The 21,021-nt window shown below is 49.7% G+C and overlaps 1 protein-coding gene and 1 pseudogene across 7 annotated transcripts in view; both read left to right on the top strand.

Annotated features, from left to right (window-relative positions):
* TTC23 (tetratricopeptide repeat domain 23) overlaps nt 1-21,021 on the top strand; it is a 60,064-nt gene that overhangs the window by 31,396 nt on the left and 7,647 nt on the right. For 3 of the 7 annotated variants that reach the window (XM_039844074.1, XM_039844072.1, XM_039844073.1), the window contains exons 8-10: nt 957-1,084; nt 3,486-3,635; nt 18,489-19,051. In XM_039844074.1, the coding sequence (XP_039700008.1) occupies nt 957-1,084; nt 3,486-3,635; nt 18,489-18,803 (593 nt within the window). In that variant the 3' untranslated portion in view covers nt 18,804-19,051. Of the gene's footprint in view, nt 1-956; nt 1,085-3,485; nt 3,651-17,443; nt 17,543-17,623; nt 17,707-18,488; nt 19,052-21,021 lie in introns of those variants that run through there. The other 4 variants (XM_039844076.1, XM_039844075.1, XM_039844077.1 and 1 more) reach the window with 4 other exon arrangements.
* LOC120587370 (uncharacterized) lies at nt 8,159-8,277 on the top strand (annotated as a pseudogene).

Here is a 21,021-nt window from a genome sequence, read left to right as displayed (position 1 = left end):
AGGTGGGAGAAGATGACAGGAAAGGAGCTAGCAAGGGGTCAAGCAGGCTGTGTCCACCCATGTCTGAGAGACCGAGAAAGTGCTTCCCATCCCCGTTGGCCTCCTCCTCTATCAGAGCATGGACCACTTCTTCTGCCAAAGGCCAGGGTCTCGAAGTCAGCCCCTGCCCGCTCAGCCTCAACTCCCTCCTGTGTCACACACATCTGTGGATCTTCAGTGGGAGCGTTTCTCCGGGGGAACAAGGCTGAGACCCGGACAGATGTTCACTTTAAAAGAAAGGCTCGATTCCATCCTTTGGTTAATTCCCAGTTGGACAGAAAATGAAAACATCAAGAGTCCTTCACTCCTAAATGTCCTCCTTCATTTTTCGGCATCTCCTTCCATCTCCGTAATGCTTTTAGAGTCAACAAAATAAATGCCACATCATCTCCACATTTGCTGCCGTCAGATTATCAAAGCAGCCAAAGCTAATGGCTTAAGCATTAAATCTGTAACGTTTTCTCCCGTGAGTCAGCTACAAAGAAGAGACGTAAACACTTTCTGTGCAGTAGAATTTTCTCCTACCAAGAGAAAATGTTGAGTGATACTCCAGAAATCCACCTGCTGGTCTGGCAGTGGACAGGCCCCCGTGGAAGGAGAGGGGCTTCATCAACCTGAAAACTTATCCATCTTAGGGTCAGGGAGATGGTTCGCATGAACTTTGCTTACTGTATCACTGGGGGAGCCAAGGCGTATGAAAAACCGAGGAAGATAAATTAGCGTATCCTTCTGAGACCCAAATCTTTTCTGATAAAACAGGTGACGAGTGGGCAAAAGACAGTCTCCCTAACTGCGTCCTCTTTTCCAAATGCTTAGCGTTTTTAAATAGCTCAGCACCACTAAAAGCATATTTATTCTGCTTCCATTGCAAATCTGTGAGTGGTTTTCAAAGTTGGCATTATGATGCTTTTCTTCAGATGTGGCTGAGCAGTATTTTCAAGAGAGCATGGCTAGTTTCAAAGATGCCGAAGGGACGGGGAAAGCCAAGCTTCTTTCCATTCAAGATGAATATTGCCATTTTCTACAAGTCACTGGACAGGAAGAGGTAAGTGACTAGGGACCACAGTTGGCTGGTTATTTACACGGGCAGATACTGTAGTCCTTCGCTCTGCATGCATCCAGTAGGCATCTACTATGTGCAAGGCATGTGACAGACTCCACAGGGACATGGGTAAAAAGGCCATGCGGCCACTCTCAGGCCACTCCCCGATACTTGCTCTTGGGAATATGAGAATGTCACATTGTGGTCACCCACACACGATCCGAAGAACTAGAAGCCTTGAGCAGCCAGTGGACAGAGCCAGGTTATCGCCACCTCATTCTGGCTGGGGTGTGGCTTGTGCCAGAGCACGTGCTCGGAGGGCAAGACACGGCTGGGGGTCAGCCCTGTTCATCCTCATGCCTGGCGCCCTGCTGCCTGGCACAGCTCGTCCACCCACACGTGGCAGCCTTGCGCTGTTCTCGCCCTGGGCGCAGACTTCTCACGGTAGGTCGGCCAGCAAGGGCTGGGCCCGAGGACAGTCCCAGAGACGAGCAAGGGGCTATGCTCAGACCACTCCAAATGAGGTCACAGCCTGCCCATGGGCCAGCACCCTGCACCCACACGAATGTGATCTCTGGGGAGGAAAACGCCCTTTAAAGTGGAATGTAAGTAAGGTGGCTCTTGTCTGGGTGGCTTTATCTTCTAGTTGTGCCACTCGAGAACCTTCTCTGACTTTTCTTCTGGTGAGGACATCGAAATTCCTGGCTGTGGCACAAAGGCCCTCCGCCACCAGCCCAGCCTGTGACTCCGCCACCAGCCCAGCCTGTGACTCCGCCTCACCTGCCTCGGCACCCCTTCCTGTGTTCTCTGCGCAGTCAGATCCATCCGCTCCCTGGCCCCAAACGTGCCATGTGCTCCCGGTTTCCCACGCCCGCTTCTCAGCCCATCTGTTTTATTATTCTTTCCACCTCTTCATTTATCTCTTCCAACTCTCGGAGACTGACACGGTCTGTTTCCTCCAAAGCCGTGTGGCATCTCATCCATTGCCATCTCGACTTGCCACTCAAGTTCATGACATCTCTCTCTAGTTTCCTGCGAATAACATCGAAAGTTTCATTTGGGAAAAGGAGTCTGGCTCTTCTTTCCATCGTTGGCTCCTCACAGCCGCAAATCCACTCCCACAGAAAAGCTGCCAACCCCAGCACTGCAATGCTGGGTCCTTGGCCACAGACGCTGGACGAGGACGTGGTACACAGGGCGTGACGGACTTTAGCGTTCGGCAAGGCCCTCACCTGCCAAGGTGGGGCGCACATTCCCAATTTACGCAGTGTCTCTGCCCGTGCAGCGGTTCCTTTTCCCACCTAAGACACGATTTCTATCTCGTCAGCGCCTTTTCTGCGGTTTTCCCACCACACCCCCCAGCCGAACTCATGTTATCGCCGGAGAAAGGAGTCCAGCCCTTGCCAGCGCCTTCTGTCCGTGGGGCGCTGTCTGGGCGCCGTCAGGGCTGTGTGATGGGGAAGCGTCTTCCACCGGTTCCTGCTTTACTTACATCTCGAACTCGGCTTTGTGCTCTGCGGCAGTGATCGCGCCTTCAGCTAGATGATCTCGGAAGAATTTCAAGAAAAACCTGGGAGAGCGACTCACCGGGGTTTCCCTCTCCATGTCTCGGTGTCTGATCGAAGAGATTAATTTCAGAAGATACTGGTTTCTAACCAACTCATTTTTGTTCTATGTTAGTATAAATAAATTAGACGAACGGAACAAAATGTCAAAGACATTTAATTTTTTTATCAAGTGTGCTTTTGGTTTCATAAACGATTTCTTATGAGAAATAGGAAACACTGGAATATGTTTTGGATGTTCTGTAAACAGATAAATCACCAGGAAACTGGAGTTTTTGCTTGTGTAAACATGTTACTGCACAGGGGAAGAAGACTCTGCGACTAAAAACGATTAAAATCACTAGTCGGCTTCAGAGTCTGTCTTTGCCACCGACGAGCTGTCAGACCCTGAGCAAATTTCTCGACAGCTCTGTGCCTCAGTTTCCTCCTCTGTCAAATGAGGATTAAAACCGTGCTTATCTAAGGGAGGCTGAGAATTAAATGAGCTCACACACGTAAAATGTTTAGCACAGTTTTTGACACACAAAGGACACCATCCCTGTTAGCTTTTTTTCTTACTACTCAACCGAAATGGATTCTTATAACTTCCGAGGTAGCTTTCCTCCAGGTGTCCTTTATGCATTCTCTCTTCACAGTTCACACCTTCCCCCCGCCCCACCCCATAGACTTCTGTCTCCTATTTAACCAGAGGAAAGTAGGCTCAGCTCCCGAGACATGCTCCCCAAACCCATTCCCCTAAAAAGTGAAAATACACGCGAGTTACATCATTTTCTTAAGCGGCACCGATTTTTATCAGCCTTTGAATTTTTTAACCAGACAGCTTTCTGATCCTTTCGCAGAGAGCAACCTCCATCCTGAGAGAGTCCTTGGGAGCCAAAGTGGCAGTGTTTGGTGACCTCAGTGCTGAGGTGGCAGAGACGTACCGCCTCCTGAGCAGGGCTGACCTGGCGCAGGGGAACCACAGCAGGGCCCAGAAGAAACTGAGGAAAGTAAGTCTGGACGGAGTGAGTACTAACGCAAGAAAAAACCTCCATCTCTCCTCACGGGCCACTTTCTCTCCTGCCCCCATCCTCTGTTTAAATGAGCCTTTTTTAGGTAAGAGGACATCGCTTTTGCGGTTGATCTAAATGAACACTTTTGGGGTAAAAGCTATAGTAATCCTCTTCTACAAGTACATTTTTAAATGCATCGTCAATTATTTTTTTATAAACATCATGCAAATGGTGTTTAACTTTTACGTAGTGTTATTGATCCATGTTTTATTCTATCGTACTCTTGCCGTACACCAGTTTGGAGAGGAATTTGCGTGTTCTTCTAGTACTTATATATTTATTTCTTTTTTGACCTGGAGTTTGTTTGTGTGGATGGTGTGAGGTGTGGAGTTAATGGGATCTTTTTTCCAAACGGGTACCCCGTTTTCCAGCACCTGTTTACTAAAGAGCCTACTATGCTCCAGCGATTTGGGATAACACCTTCATATCCTACATTTCCACATGATTTGAGTCATTTCCAGATTTCTCTTCTATTCCGCCAATCTTGGTTTATTCGAATGCCAGTTCCTTATTGTTTTAAATTTAGAGATTTCATAGCATGATTTAATATCTGGCAGGACTACACACCCTTCATGGTTTTTCTCCCCTTTGAATATCAGGTTTTCTAAGTATTCTTGCATGTGTATTTTCCATGTGAATTTTAGTATCAACTTGTCTAACTGCATACAAAGGTTAATGGTAATTTTTAGAGGATTGCATTATTCGTAAACAAACTACGGGAGAACTGATATCTTTATGATGTTGGGTCATTTTACCCAAGGGATATCTTTGTATTTGTTGATGTTACTTATGTATTATTTAGACACATTTTAAAGTGTACCTTTTACAGGTTTGGCACATTTCTTAGTAGGCTGATTTCTAAGCATTTTATCTCCTTTGATACCATTATAAATGGAGTCATATCCACTATTATATTGACTGGTTATTTTTGTGTATGTGAAGACTATTGGTTTCTCTGTTAGTTTGTATTCTGCTACTGTGTTTAATTCATTTCTTGCTTGAGTTAATTCGAGGCTTGATTCTCTTGGGTTTTCCAGATATCCTATTACATTATCTGCAAATAGTTTTACTTTATGTTATTCAATTCTTTTGGCTCTAATTGACTTCTCTTGTTTAATTGCATTGGTTCATACCTCCAGTACAGTAATAAGTAATGAGTGGAGATAAAAGCTCTTGATCTTGTTCTTGATCTTAGTGGAAATGCCTCTAGCAATTCTGCCTTTTAGTAGATGACGTTAGGGCTAACTTTTATCTATTTTATTGTATTAAAGAAGTATCACTTCTTTTCTATTTCCATAAATGGTTTTTTATTAGAACTAAGTGTTGGATTTTATCAAAGGTTTTTTTCAACAATAGTGGAGATAATTAGGTGATTCTTCTTAGATCACTTAATACGGTGTATTATTTATTATAGTATCGGACCAAACTTGCATTTCTGGAATAAATCCCCTTAGTTATTATATTGAAATATCTTCTTAATGTGAGGTTGATTCTGTTTGCTGATATTTATTTTAGGAGTTTTGCACCAATATTTGTAAATGATATTCGTTTAAATGTCAATGTGTGTTTGCTTCATAAAAATAATTTGTAAGTTTATTTTTATATTCTATGCACTGAAGGAATTTGTGCAGCATGAAAACTATCGAGTCTTTGAGGGTTTGTATGTCCTATGAAACTCCTTAGGCTTTTTTATGGAGAAATCTCTTGACGATTTTCTCTATTTCTCCTGCAAAAAAAATTGGTGTGTTGAAGCTTCCTACCTCTAATGGGGTCGTTTTGGAAAACTGCATTTTTCTAGGTAACTATTTCATTTATACTTCAGACCGATTCATACAGAGATTTGCAAAGTAGTCACAAGAATCTTTTTAATTTCTACTTTTTGAATAGTTATTTTCCCAGTTGTAGTTGCTTAGTTTTATATTTGGATTTTCCCACTTTTTTATTGACTGAATTAGTTAGTTAGTGGTTTCTCTGTTTTGTTCATTTTTTTTAGGGGACCAGGATTTTAATTCCATGGACCACTTGTCTTCCTATTCTCAATTTCGTTAATTTCTGATTTTATCTTTATTATTTCTTTCCTTGTGACTTCTTTTATTTTATTTTACTTCGTTGGAGTTTTTTGCCGTATCTTTTTGAGTTTAAGATTTTATTTGTTCTCATTTTTATCGATTTAAGTGTTTTAGGCTATGTATTTGCTTATTATTGCTTTAAATGTATTCCATAAGTTCTGTCGTGTTGTGTTTCCATAACATTAATTCGTTTTAAAATGAAGAAAACCTGGGAACCTCTAAGTAACATAACTGACCAAACCCAAAGACTTAACTTCCGTTCAGAGTGGGCTGTCCTATAAGTCAAGCTTTTTTTTTCTCTTTTCCTGACTTTTCTGATTCTGCTGCAAAAGGCACCAGATCTGGTAACATGTTCGGTACCTATTTTTTAACGAGATGACACATGTATCTAACATCAGTTAGTTAAGAAATAGTTATTGGACACCTTCTCTGGGCCAGTCGCTGTGCTAGGCAGACCCGAGGGAAAAAGCTACGCAGACAAAGGTGCTTCTTGTCTGTGCGAGACGTTCTAGTCTAGCTAGGAAGACATGTACTAAACATTGCTTGATAGAGGTAATTTGAGCATCGCACGTGTGCCAGAGAAGTCACGGTGAAGGAAGAGGTGGAAGGGGAGCTCAGGGCGCTGGTCTCTGTGTTTCCCCATCTCCCGCTTCCACCGGTGAGTGTCGCGTCTCTGGCGCTGTGTTAAGCGACTTACGTGCGCACAGATATTTAAGCCCCGCGTCACCCTGACGAGGCGGGCGCCTCTCAGAGTGGGAAACTGAGGCCGAAGGGACGAGCTGCGAGTCACCGGGGGATTCGAGCCGGGCCGTCTGTGTCGTGCGGTCCTCCCTACACCGTCCTCTGTCACACGCGCGGGCTTCCAAGTGAGATTTCGTTTGAACAAGAGCATCCTGTGCTTTCAAAGGTTTGGGAACGGGTGCCGCAGTGGGGAGAATGCCAAGGTCAGGACGGTCGGAGCCTTCGGGTTGCCTCTGATGGAACACCGCTCAGGTTGGCTCAGGTCTAAATGGCGTCGGTCCTGTGGATTCCGTGGAAAGGCTGGCAGGCAGAGGATTGAGCAGGGCCGGCGAGCAGCTGAGCCTCAGGAGAGAGTGCCAAGGCCAGGCCCTAATGCCACCAGGGTCCTCTCCGCCTGCTTCTCGGCACACTGTGGCATGGTCTCTCCACTCAAGATGGAGACCGTGGCCGCCAGCCCTCCAGAACCCTCCAGGGGCCACTTACTAGCCCCATGTCACTTCTCAGTCATAGCCTGAACGTTCTCGGGGAATGACAGTCCGCCTGGCTTGAATCTGGTGCCTATCTTGGATCAGTCAGAGAAGGCCAGGGGCACGGGAGGCTGTAAGAACGTGGTACCTCCAAGGCAGCTGGGTGGCCCGGGGCAGAGGTGGCACAGGAAACGCAATCCCGTAGCCAGGAGACTGGACCGAGGTCAGGAGAGCTCGTCCCTGTTTTGGGAACATGTGCAGCAGGTACGATAGGAATGCAGCAGCCTCGTCCCTTACAGCCAAGTGTCCCAGGCCAGTGAGAGAATGACAGGCCATAAACCCCCAACTACGATATCATACGTGCTAAGATCTGTGCCACAGGCCCGTACGGGGCTCTATGGGATGGAAGGGGTTTAGGGAAGGCGTTTAGCAAGTAGTCCTGAGAAGGACTGAGGGAGAGGAGCTCCCAGATTGGAAATGGGTGGAAGGGAAGGCTGGGGGGCGGCGAGAGAGTGAAGCCTGTCCCAGGAGCAAGGAGCCCTGGGGATGGCTGTCCGGACGAGGCGCAGGGAGGGGCCCTGGGGTGTGTCTGCAGGTCACGGGGCTGACACGCGATTCTTTAGATAAGGGTCGCAGGTGATGGCCCGCGGGCCAAATCCAGCCCACTACCTGTTTTCGTATGGCCAGCAAGTTAAAAATGGTTTTTATAGATGAGCATAAAATCTGTGGCAATCATTTTACAGGTGGCATAAGTTGAGTTGATGATGGGGATCACTGACTTTGAACCCCAACTGAGATATTACCCCTTCTCCCTCTGAAAAAGAAATCCGTTCTTCTCCCGAGAACTTGATTATAGAAAACCGTACTCGTTACTGTAGTTTGAATTTTACCGATAAAACTTTGTGAAAATTTCTAACTGGTAACATAAGTGCCCACTTAGTGGCCCGGCTTTGCGTCTACCTGCCCTTTGTAGAAAAGATTTCCCAGCCTCGCTCTGAGCAGCTGGGAGCCGCCGAGGAAATTTAAAGCAGGCTACACCAGGTTTATTTTGAAGTTCGCGGGGGGAGCAGTTAAATCACCGTGAGGATAGTGTCGAGAATGGAAGGGAGTGGTTCAAGAATTGAGCCAAGAGGCCTCTGTTTTATCATCTGTGAAATGGAGGTGACAAGAACACGAGCACTCTGTCTGCGACCACGCCACCCCGATCGTGCCTGGTCCCGTCTGATCTCGGAAGCTAAGCAGGGTTGGGCCCGGTTAGTACTTGGATGGGAGACCACCTAGGAAGACCAGGTGCTGTAGGTGTTTAAAAAAAAGAAAGAAAAGAACACGAGCCTTCTGGCCGTCCTGCTTCTGAGGGCGGTGCGAGGCGAGGTGACTGGGGTGCCTCGATCAGCCCCAGGCCCTGCCTGGGTGCAGAGGGCAGGTGGCCGAGAGCCAACAGGGCCAGAAGCAGAGTGCTCCCGGCCCTTCCTGGGAGGATGAAATAGGGAAAGACTCTTCGCAGTGTTCGGCTGGGCCAGTCACCTCCAGGCAGGGGAGGGACCCCAGGAAATGGGGGAGGACAGCGAGTGTTAGCAGAGGCACCGAAACTGAAGCCGGGGCCACACAGACCTTCCCAGGGCCCTGCTGACCGTGGCTGGGCCGGGCTGGTCCCGGGACTGCCCATGTGCTTTGAGTCAGGCTCGCCGCGGCCGAGGGCAGCTCATGCGTTTTTCCTGGTCCTCCCAGCAGCCCAGAGGGTTGGACCTGACCAGCCCTAATTTACAGACGGGGGGCCCGAGTCCCCTAGAAGTTACTTCAATTGACTGTGGGCCAATCACTCTTAAGCGAAGCCCATCTTTTTCCTTTCGCCCATCGTTCGACAAGCATGGGACTTAAAGCCTCTGCATCAGAGTCGCCTTCTGAACCAGTCTGGGACAGGGGCCCAGGGCCTGGGGTCTGCACTGTAGCTTTGAGGGGAGGTCGAGAGTCACTGCTCTGAGCACCCCCTTGTCCACCCGGGGTCTGAAAATCACCTCCGCTTCAAGCGGCTCTCAGGTGTCATCACCTCTCACCCCTGCCCTGGAAGCTGGTGACATTTCCCCCCTTTCGTTTGGCCTCATTAACCATCAGTCCTGAAAACTCTGGCTGTGACATGTCTGAGCTGTCTGGCCACGTGCCAGAATCAGAGAGGAAAGGGTTAAAACCCGTGTCCGTGTGGGGTGTGCACACTGTGGTACATGCAGTCCCGTTCCGCTCTCCACGTGTGTCCCCCCTCCGCCCCGAGGACAGGCTGGCCCCGCCGTGGACACCGGGGCGCACGGGGCTTGGAACATGCCTTTCCTTTCGCACTGGACTTTGTCAGATGCCGTATTTAGCTCTGAGCTCCGTGGAGCCCGCGGCCATTTTCTAAAGCTACCAGCTCAATGTTTCTCTGGTGCTTATCACAGCAGCCGCAGCCCCCAACTTTTTCAACTCGGGAGCAGCAATCCACCAAATCCAGGCCTTTCCAGATGTGCCCACATGTGCTGAGCAGCCCAGGCGTGGTCCTGTGGGCGTGAAATACAGGAAGGCACAAAAAAAGCAAAGCAGACAGTGGGATTAAATTACTGAAAAGCCAACCAGATTGTTGATCTGTCTTTCAAAGGCGTCTGCCCGCAGGGGAAATTAGAGCAGTCCATTAGCCCCAGAGCATAAATCCGCATGCTTTTGCGACACAGAGACCTAGTTTGATTCTAGGATGAGCATCATCGCCAGCATTTTCACCCAGGGGAAAGGCCGCACAAAGAGAATTTGCGAACCATTCACTTCCTAGGTCGATAGTGTCTCAGAACTGACCCTGGGCCCAGCTGCAGCGTGAAGTCGGGGTGGGCCCCCTGTTAATTACCGTCATCATCAGGATTCGGGCCACTGCTTGACTGCTTTGCAGCTGCGAACATTGAACATTTCCATGAAAGAATAATATAATTTTATGTGATCTCTTTCTCCAGGAAATCCGAAGCCCGTTATAATATAAGTCATTTAAAGAAAGGAGGTGGAAAATTGTTTTTATTCCTAAAACCATGGAAGGGTCGTATGTGTCATGGGTCAAGACAGGACACATGAGGACAGGCCATAGTCCAGCCATTCCTCCAACGGGCCAAACACTTGTAGACACTTGTAGACGGCTGTATTTTATACGCAGTTCACGTCATGTCGTTCCATCAGGGGCCACTTAGTTTTACCTTCCCTTGTCGCCCTGGATGCCAGGGAATCCAGAGCCAGGTTCGGGGTCCCCTCAGAGCCCCCATGTTTTCATATGCAGAGTCCCACTCGTCCTTGATCCTGATTTTTCTGATCGTCCTTGACTCACTCACTGTTGGGCTGCAGCGGTCACCTCGAGTCTTTTCTGAAAGAGAAGAAGGTCTTAATGACGTTACTTTGACACACAAAATCCTGTTCCCGAGCTGAGAAACTTGCGTGAAGACGCTTCGAGCCCTCATTAGTTGACGTTTGGAAATCAGTCGATGCAGCCAGTATGCGCGTGGGAGCTGATGGTTAGAGGGGTCAAGCTCATTCATGCTTAACCTTCTGTGGGGAAGACACGGAGCCCCCTTGCCTGCCTAGGCCACGTGGAAATGAGGACTTCCGGTCTTTGGGCCACGAGCCGCCCTGGCACCACCGACTGCCAAGAAGAGCTGATCTCCTTGGGGTCAGGCCCCTAAGTACGGCCGCCCAGCACCCTCCACCTCTCTGCCCCTTAGAAAGCACAGGTGGCCAGTGCACACAGACTGCCCAGGAACGAGGCCACGCTCACCACGAGAAGCTCTCAGATCTGGGCCCGTGCTGTGGCTCGGTGAGAACACGGTGCCTTCCACGTTCCGAAATCGGCCCGCAGGTCTGCAGACTGCAGACCCGCGGGTCCGGACAGACCGTCCTGGCCTGAGACCATCTGGCGCCCTGTCGGACCTCGATGGAGGCAGGGGGACTGTGGGTTCATGGGGAAGAACAGACCTCCTACCACATAAATTCACTGTGACCTTAAACAAGTGGACAGAGCGATGGCCAGGAACGGCTGGTACGGCCTCCACCAGCTCGGGAAGCGCTGAGCGAGATGGCCACGTTCCAGACCGTGAGGGACACGCGCCGGGAAAAGGCAGCTCAGGGGCTTAGTTTTAAGAGCGTCTGGCTCGCTTCCTCCGCCTGGCTCAGGAACGGGCAAGTTCAGCCTTTGCACAGAGAGCCGGTCGGCTACCCACTTAGACGACGAAGCCTGAGCTCACACGTGGGTCCACAGCAGGGGCCCCCTCGACAGCGCGGCCCGCTGATGCTTCCGCCCTCTACACGCTTGTGTCGCAGTTGTCCCGGAGAAAGGTGCTGGCAGCTTGCTCCAAGACAGTGGCCAGGGGATGGAGCAAAGTCGCGGGGGAGTCGAGGGATGGCCATGAGGATATAGGGCCCACGGCACTTGGCAACTCAGAGGCGAAGGGGGAGCTGCAAGGGTGCCCCCCGCGTTTCCGAGCCTGACGCTCGGCTTTCGAACGGGGCTGAGCGATGGTGCCCGCGGGCCTCCCACCCCTTCTCCCTCCTCTCCCACCTCACCTGTGCTGCCCTCATGGGATCCTTCCTACCCACCTGTGTAGCCATCCTCAGGGCTCAGACCTAGTGGCCCCTTTAGGTAAGGGAGCCATAGAAGGTGAGAGAGAGAGAGAGATGCAGGGTGTGCTCCTGTGGGACCCCACCACACCAGCCTGGTCCTCATCACCTGGTTGACCCCTCATCCTTTCAGGTCTCAACTTGAATGTCACCCCAGAAAGGCCTTCACTGACCCCAGTATACTCCGTTGCCACCGACAGCCCATTTCGTTCTTTCTTCCACAGCTCTTATTAAGAGCTGCCATGCCATGTTTCCAGCATATTTCTAAGTGTCTGGCTCCCCACCACATTGGAGGTCCCGGGAGAGCAAGGCCCACGTCTGCCCGTCCTCTGCCCCGTCACCGAAGCGGGCGCGGGGTTGGGACATGACAGGTCTCAGCAGACATCTGCCGCAGGAACGAGCGGATGTGGCAGAAGATGCGGCCGCAGCCGGGCCCCCGTTTCCGGAGGAAATGCTCTCTGATGAATCGCGTTTTGGTTCACCCTTTCGATCCCCCACGTTCGTCGTTTGAGTGATCATTTCTGCCTGCCTGGTCACGATTGGTAAATGGAAGGATAGTTGTGTTTTTCGAAACATTGAAAACATTTCACACTTTCACAGATTTGGGGTTCTCATGTCTTTTTTTTTCCCCCTCAATACTAGCCTTAAGAATCGACATGAAAACAGAAGCCCAGTTCATGAGTTTCTAGGTAATTTTTCCTTCACAGATATACACTAGCATCAGATGATATATGTGTAATGAAGAATAGTGATTAGAATAGTTTTTTAAAAATTTACCTTTCTCTGGCTTTGTTGTTTGCTCCGTGTGGAGATAAAACACACAATAGCATGGCAGGCTTGGCGAGGGCCCTTACCAAGCTCGACGTATGCCTGTGTCAGCTCTCCATCGCGGAGTCCTGTGGCCTCGCAGCCGAAATGGCTCTTTAGTTACAGCACGTGCTGTACTCGTCTCTGTTAATAAATAGGATGTGGTCCATCAGCGCTTTCGTTGTCCGAAATTCCCCCAGAGAAATTAGGATGCAGTTCCAGGACTTCGGGCTAGAAGCTGAAGGAGGAGGGGAGGGCGAAGGCACAACCGTCCACTTCTGCAGAGGTCCTGCCGTGACAATGGCCCTGATTAATGATGCATTCTGCAGATTGTCAGAGATTCACCCCCCTCTCGCCGCCACCACCAAACCAGAAAATATGCTTCCTTATGAGTTTGGGTATTTAATTGCTGTGGTTTTCTAAAGCCAGAATATACTGAGTCAGGTCACCTTCACGCCATAGCTGCCACCAAACCAGCCCTCTGTCCACTGGGAAGGGTGTGAGCTCCGGGGCACAGGGATGGGCCACAGCTGGCCAGACGGCGGGAGGATGGTGCCTGCCTCAGCCTCCTTGTCTCCTGGGCCCTGTAGAAACCGAGCTTTCAAACCTCATGTCAAAAAGACCTTTTAAAGTTTGTATCAAATGCTTAAGAAAGGAGCATGCGGTGAGCATTCTGTCTACTAGTGACCTTGCCCGGAGTATGATGGTGACACTTTGTGACGTGGCACCCACAGCGGCACCTCCTTCCCAGAGGCTGAAGCAACGGACGCATCACGGGAGGCCTGGGGTCCAGTCGTGTCTTACGGCTCCATATGAGAATTTCTCAGTTGGTCTGTTTGTTTACTTATTTAATCATTCATTCATTTAGCAAATATTACATCCACTTACATGCTGGGGACTGTGCAAGGCCCTGGGACATAAAGGGGAGCGAGACAGGTGTCAGATAAATTTAGGGTCCGCTCACAGGCGGGCGTTCCCTTTTGTCTTCCTGCAGAAAGCCCCCTGCGTGGTATTGAGGAATCATAGAAACATACATGACTTCTCCCAACCCCGCAAATCAAATCAGAACGACAGCAGTGTTATGATTCCCTAAGAGTCATCGGGACACTCAGAATTTCACGTTTTGTCCACTTAAAGAAAAGTGAGAAAGACCCTTTGCAGGCTGATTTCAAACAGGAGTTCACTGGCCTCCTTAGAAGCTTCTGGAAAGCACAGAATGCCTTCAGAACGGTGGAGAACGTTCCGCTGTCAAGGTTTGGGAGCTGTTTACTTAGCTCGGCAAAAATGTTTACACCGCCCGGCTCCCAGTAGGTTCAATGAACATTTATCGACTTTGTCTCTGCCAGTGTCTTTGTTTTTAAGAAAGGAATCAAAGTACCTGTTTCACGCAAAAATGCTTCCGCAAATTTAGCCTAGAGCAGCAGAGCATTGAAAAATTCAATTTATGTGTCTTAGATAAATCTACAGCTATGTGTAAGACATTTTCTGGTAAAAGTCGGTAATGGGTTATTTTGCTTTTGAAGAAAGGCGCGTCTTGAAGACTATTTCAGTGACTGAATGAACGACTTTTTCCTGTCTTGGTGCCTGGCGTGGCCTCCCTGGGCGCTGTCATCACGGAAGGGCTCAGGGAGGGGCCGAGGGTGTTTCTCTCTCCTAGCGACATCCCGAGCATCTCTTCTCACTTCAGCTAGAAGCTTGAGCAAATCTCCTTATTGAGGATAAGCAGCCTTTAAGAATAAAAATCTATTAATACCAGGAAGAGAAGGGCCTTGGTTGGGCCTAGCGGGCAGGAGGGAGATAGGGCTCACCTCTTGCTGGGTTTGATTATTGGAAAGGATGACTTCACCCAACCAGATTCTCAATCCCATCTCCACTGTCCCTATGACCATAACGACCAGTGAAAATGGTCAGCACACACAGTCAGAAATGGAGGTGGTTAGTTGAACCAGCGAGGATTCGTAGAAGCACTATCAAATGTCTTCTCCTGCTTCTCAGGCATCCACGGATAGTCAGCTACTATATCTCTTCCCCTAGAGGATGAGGGGCCAGGGAGAAGAAGCTTCCATAACCCAAAGGGGTAGGATGGAAATCCCTCCCGAGTTTTAGATTTTGGAGGCCATCCGTGAAGACAGGGTGAACCGAGACCGCAGACTGTCTCAAATCATTTATAACGTCAGCAAAATGCTCCTGCCTCAGTGAGTGAATTAACGCTAAAGCACGCTGACGTCAGCCTGTCTCAAAATGAGCCGCATCGGAGGCACTCGTAAATACGTAAATGGGAAGTTCGGGGAGTTTTAAAATTAGGCCTGCTCTGTTACCCTGAGTGAGGTGTTTCTGGCCACGCAGGAGACACGAAGTCTGTCCTGGCGAGAGAGGCCTCCCACTGACGGTGTGACCGAGGGGAAGCACACTTGCTCCGTGCTTGTTCCTTCTGAGCCCATCTCCTACCTGGACTCAGCTTTACACCTGCATGAAGAGGTGAACTCGGGCTTCCAACAGCCAAAGCCAAGCAAGTGGGGGGCAGGGGATGGGAAGGGGGGGAGTGCTGTTAGCGTTTTCGGTGAGTGTCATGGGTGTGGGAGACCCGTCCCCAAAGCCACGAAGCGCCTTGTCAAGGTTCCTGAGTCTCCAAGGGCAGGCTTGCTGGGCACAGAAGCTGGAGTCCTTGTCTTTGCAGAATTCGGATTATTATACTAAATAACATAACAGAAAAAGGTTCCTTACTACTTCTTGATGCTATATAACTCAACTAAGGAATAGCAAATATTTTGTTATTTAAAAAAAAAAAAATCCTGGCGTATTCTTGTCTAATAATATTTCTTTCTTCCAAAAGGCAGCGACATTCTCAGATCCCAGAATCACATTCTCAGTTCTTTAGATTGGACCAGACAATTTTGATATTTTCCGCAGCTCATAAAGACAAAGCATTTGGCTACTTACGTTTTCGTTTCCTCGAAGACCTAAAACCAGGTAGCAGACTAGAATGAGTAAACAGTCTTCAGTATTAAGTCCCCAAACCGTCACACTTTTGGTCAGCTCATCCTGTTACCACGTAGACAAACAGATTCAATCTTTCAAAAATATATTATGAAATATTTCAGATAAATGTAGAAGTACAAATAATACAACTCTGAGCTCACTATTTAACATAAGAAATAAAACATGACCCCCTATACGCCTCCCCACCCTGTCCCCAGATAACTACGCTCTTGAATTTGATATCATTCCCACGCTTTATTTTCCTATGGTTTGTTTTACACGTTTTTTAACCTATCGTATAAATTATATACATAAAAGTTCACCAATAATAAATTCACCACAATTTGCCTTTTCCTTTCTACTTTATAAGCATGAGATTCATCTACGTGGACACACACATCTCAAAAACAGGTATGTCCCACAGATACCGTACATATGTATATCATAATTTACTTATCCGTTACTTCATATGGCCAAATTGCTGTACGGAGTAGTTGTACCAACTTTAACACCCAGAATCAGTACACGAAAGGGTTCTTGTTCATTCAGATCTTTGACAAAGCTTGGTTTACCATTAGCAGACTAATTTTTGCAGTTCGATGGGTGAAGGGCGACCTCATAGAAGTTCTAGTTTGCATTTCTGGTTACTAGCAAGATTAGGCGTGTTTATTAGCCATTCCTTTTTCAATTTCTTTGAATAATCTTTTCGCATCTTTCGATCGTTTTTCTTTTGGGAGGTCGTTTGTGTTTTCCTCATTACCTTATAGGAGTTCTTTATGTATTCTGAATGCTAATCCTTTCTCAGTTTTGTGCAAAATTTTTCCCTCAGTCCGGTCCGTCTTTGGATACTTTGCCTAAGGTAAATTTCGGTGTACAGATGTTTTAAATTTTAATATAGTTAAATTTCTTCAGTCTTTTACTTTTGGTTCATTCAGAGTTCATCCAAGAAATACTTCCTCACTTCACAATCAGAAGGGTATCCTCCAATATTTTCATCTAAAAGTTCCAAGTTTTGCGTTTCTCATTTAGTTCTTCAATCAGTCTGGGATTAATTTGGGTTTGGAATGGGGCAGGGGTCCATTTTCTTCCATTTGAAAAACCAGCGGTCCTAGTCACACTCATCGACTACTTCGGCTCTTCCTCACGGACCCTTCAAGGCCACTTCTGTCACCTGTCGAGTGTTGGGCTCTCCGCTGTGCTCCATCGGTCTGTCTGTCTGTCTCTGGGTGTCACCTATACCGCTTGGATTACTATATTTTTCTAAAAGTGTGGACAATAAAGCAATTCCCTCCATCTCATTCTTCACCGAAATTATTTTGGCCATTTTGGGCACAAATTGAATCTTTATCCTTTTTTTTTTAAGTTGGCCTTGGCTGGGTACAAGCAATCAAACGGCAGGACAATAAGCAGAAGGAAGAAATGAAGCCAAAGTTAGCCCTGGATAACGCTTAAGCCGAATATTTAACCCTTAAATAAACTCCAAAGAAATCGCCGTGTAGTAATGAATAGAAAAGGCCCATAGGAAATAAACTGCTTGTTTACAAAAGCAAAACTATTCCAAAAAACCTTGCCAGGTCTGTAGCAAGGGTCATTTAAAAACAGAAACTGGAGGCCACCCTCTGGTCACTACCAGTGTTCTCGCCTTTATGTATTTTTAAAGATCCTGCCATTAAAATTTATTTATTGTGGTAAAACAAACACAACGTCAAATTTACTTACGTTATCTCGTCCATCTGTAAGTGTACGGTTCGGTGACATTAAGCACATCCATGTCATTGTGCGCCCGTGACTACCACCCTTCTCCAGAACTTTCTCATCACCCCGAACCTAGACTCTATCCCCATTAAACACTAACTCTCCACCCCCGCTCCCTCCAGCCCTTGGCAGCCACCACCCTACTTCCTGTCTCTATGAATTTGTCTAGTCCACGTATCTCTTATAAATCCTGGCTTTGATTTTTTTTCTTTTTTAAAGTATTACTTTTAAACATACTTTTGCGTACGGGTGGTCACAGAGAGTTCTGAAAAAATCGTGCTAAAACTGTGCGTTTGTTCCTGTGCTTCCTCAGAGCATGCGCAAGGCAGGTCAGACGTCCCCGGGAGAAACCGCGAGAACACACCGATTCTGTCATAGTGCACAGGTCTGGGAATGAAGGGTTCTCTCCCCCTTTCCAGGGAGACTTGTGTTCCTGCAAAATGCGCTCAGTGACATTTTTGTAGCCTCACAGTCACTATTTGGTGTTCTGCAGTGCCTTCAGATTCAAACCCTCTTGTATGGACCGCAGGACAAGAGGACACTGGCCACCCAGCAGTCCGTGGACGTCCTGTCTAAGTGAGTAGGCCTCCCTCGCACGGTCTCCCCGCGTGTCCCACTCGTTCGGAATCTCAGAGGAAGCTGGTTCTGTGGACATTTCCGTGGAAAGCTGTACTGACTTCCTTTGACTCAAACGATGCAGGACCAGTTCCTTTGACAACCCAGTTGTAAAATATCTTCCTTGCCCGGATGTCAAGAGGAAATTAGCTCTGGGATAATGCCGGAAACATGTGCTGGGACTTGTGTCCGACTGCCCGCAGGTCATCTCGTCCTGCTGGGGGACGTGGGGGACCAGCACTGCCTTGGCCCGCTGCAGCCTGCCTCTAGGGGCCTTTCACCCCACCTGGAATGCTGTCCCCACTGGGCAGAGCCCCACCCTCACCCGATGAGCCTGTGCCCCAGAGAGCAGCCAGCCCACTGCCACGCCCGCGCTCTCGGTAGCCGGCAGATGTGGACACAGCCAACAGCGGGCACTGTCTTGGAGCCGACCCGTGCGCCCAGGCCCCTTCCCAAGGGGAAAGCGAGCCACCCAGGCCGCCAGCCCAGCCTTCCTCTTCCTATTCTGCTCACTGTTCCATCCTCAGCTCAGCAAGAAAGGCGGCGGGGATTTAGAAAGGAGAAAACGCTTGCGTGTCACGGTCCTGTGCTCCGATTCGCCTCTCGTTTACGTTCTCCCCCGAGGCTCCCTCCTGAAACGTAGCTTGGCCACTGCTGGGCTTCTCTGCACAGCAGCCAAGGCCGAGGGACACCGGGCTGGGATCCGAGGGGCGCCATACTCACCCCCCTCTGCTTGTCCGCAGGGCCCCCGAGATGGCTGTGAAGCCGAAACAGGCCCCGAAATCGAAGCCGGCCCCTGGCACCGGAATGCCCCAGCACACCGTGACGGGGAAGGCGAGGCCGCACGCGGGGGACTGAGACCCAGCCACCCCCAAAGACAGCTTCGCTCATGCCCGGTGCCGACATCCGGGGTGCTGCACCGGTCTGTCTCCAGCCAGAAGATGGAATTCAGTGGTCACTGTCCAGATTTCCAAGGCCAGGTGTTTGCTGTGACACCCAGCGGTGACACCAGCCACCTCCCGTGGGCCACATCTGACAGTGCACGCCTTTCGGGGTGATCTGGTGCTTCTATACAGCATTTTTCTTTTTACCGCCTACGTGGTTTTTCTTGCCAACAAAAATTTCTACTATTGTGGCCGAAAAGCTTCTCTTCACACATTCAAAACGCCCGTGCGGGAAAGAGGACTCAGTGCCTCACGCAGATCTGGAGTCAGATTTGTCAGATTTGGAGCAATGAAATTCAGGACAGAGCCCTTTCCTACAGGAAGGGGACAGGGACTGAGAATAAAATGCTAACGAAAGGAAACTCGTGTGTTCCAGGTGACGCTCGGAGCCCTCAGACCGCAGCAGGGGGCATGCGGGAAGCTCCCCTCGCTCCGAACCAGTCACCCGGTGACGGATCAGGTGTGAGCTAAGAAGTGGGGACGAACGTGAAGGCACGCTGTCCCCATCCTTTCAGGCCTTCACCCCCAACACGGGTGTCAGGTGCAAACATACAAGCGTGGAGTCGATGACGAGGGACAGAGAAATAGCCGAGTCGAACAGGGCGGCTGAGGAAGGGACCTGACCTGGCCTCGAGGTCAGGGGAGGCAGGTGGGGGGGGGTGAAGAGAGGGGAGCCGGGGGGCGTCGGGCCTGGAGCGGGTGCCTAGGGAAGGGTGCCCGCCCCCTGCTGCTCTGCTGCAGGCGGGACGCACGCGGCTGCCACTCTGGAGCGTCCTTTCTGGGCTGGCGCAGCCCCCGGCCCCTGCTCTCCCTGCGTTCCCGGGTTCGGCGTGTGGGGGCGGGGAGGGCGGAGTGATGAGATCGGTGTTGGAATGAGCTGGATGGAGCTTGGGAGGGGCAGGAGTGGGGTGCGGACAAGCTGTCCCGCCTCCGCCCTCCCCATGCCACGGGCCGTGGCCCAGCAAGGCTGCGGGCTGGCTAAGACAGCCGCGGGATGCAGCGTGGGCACCTGTCCCCGCCAACGCCCCGTGGGGACCCGAAACCACTCTGGCTCCACCTGTGCAGGGGGCCACCTCAAAAACCGATGAGGGAATTCAACCCAAAATATCCAGGACAGGGCGGAGAGAGGCAGAGGCCCTTGTCTTCCTCAGGTGTGTGACAGCAGCCACACAGGCCTCCCCTGCTCGAACCCTGTCATCCCAGCCAGGCCTAGGGGATGAAGGCAGCGTGCAAAGGTGTGTGATGAGGCCGCTACTCACCAAGTGTCCCGTCTCACGGAAGACGCGGCTTTCGACGTGGATGGCCCGATTAAAGCATTTTATACATGTACCACACAGGCGTCTGCCGAGGAGTGACTGAAAGCTCGCGTCCCTTCACAGTCCCTGTGCTGGAGCCCTGATCCCGTCGTGATCTCTGGGTGTCTGAGAAGTAATTAGGACACAAGGGTGGGGCCCCGTGGATGGGATTAGTGCCCTCACAAGAGGAGACCCAACAGAGAGGGTCTCTCTCTCCCCATCACCTCAGGACACAGCAAAAAGTTGGCCATGAGCAAACCACAAAGAGCCCCCACCGAGAACCGAATCCAGCAGCACCCTGAGGTTGGACTTTACCTCTCCCCCAGAACCGTGGGACGTAAACATCCATGTTTGAGCACCCCCATCTGTGGTTTCCGTTAGAGCAGTGTGAGCTCAGCAAGAGAGTCCATGCTGGGTTTTGGGGGGAAAATGTGAATTCCAATCATACTTTTCCCTTCTTTTCTGTATTTCTTGGAAGATAATACTTTGGAATCCACAAAACACATTTTGAAAAACTTAGCCACCAGCCTAGGAAAGAATGAATTTTGGAATGGTCTACCAAATGCCTCCCATCTATTAAACAGGGGAGGTCTATAGTTATTCATGGGTATGTGTGTGCGTGTGTGTGTGTGTATGTGCGTGCATGCGTGTGTGAAAGGCTGCAAACAGGTAACGGTACCTAATTATTCCTTTGTCACAAACTACCTCAATTTTTTTCAAGCTCCTAGGAAACAGCCATGGTTACCTAACCATCCCAATTTGCACGTAAGGTCACCAGCCACCTTGGTGTGCCCAGCGAGTGTCCTGGTTTTAGCTCTGAAAAGTCCTGTGTCCCTGGCAAAGACCCCTTCATCCCAAGCAAAACAGGATGCCTGGTCACCCCAGTGGTGCCAGCCTTCCAGGCTGTGATGACGACATTCTTACCACAAACTGTCCAGTCTATGTCCGATCTCCCCAGTGATTGTGTGCCACCGTAGACAACATGCGTGTAAACACGTGTGTGCTTTAACTAGAGTTTACATAGAAAACACAAAAGT

Source organism: Pteropus medius, unplaced genomic scaffold (genome assembly GCF_902729225.1).
Source record: "Pteropus medius unplaced genomic scaffold, Ma_sr-lr_union100, whole genome shotgun sequence".
NCBI lineage: Eukaryota > Metazoa > Chordata > Mammalia > Chiroptera > Pteropodidae > Pteropus > Pteropus medius.
This window is presented reverse-complemented; position numbering and strand designations above follow the sequence as displayed.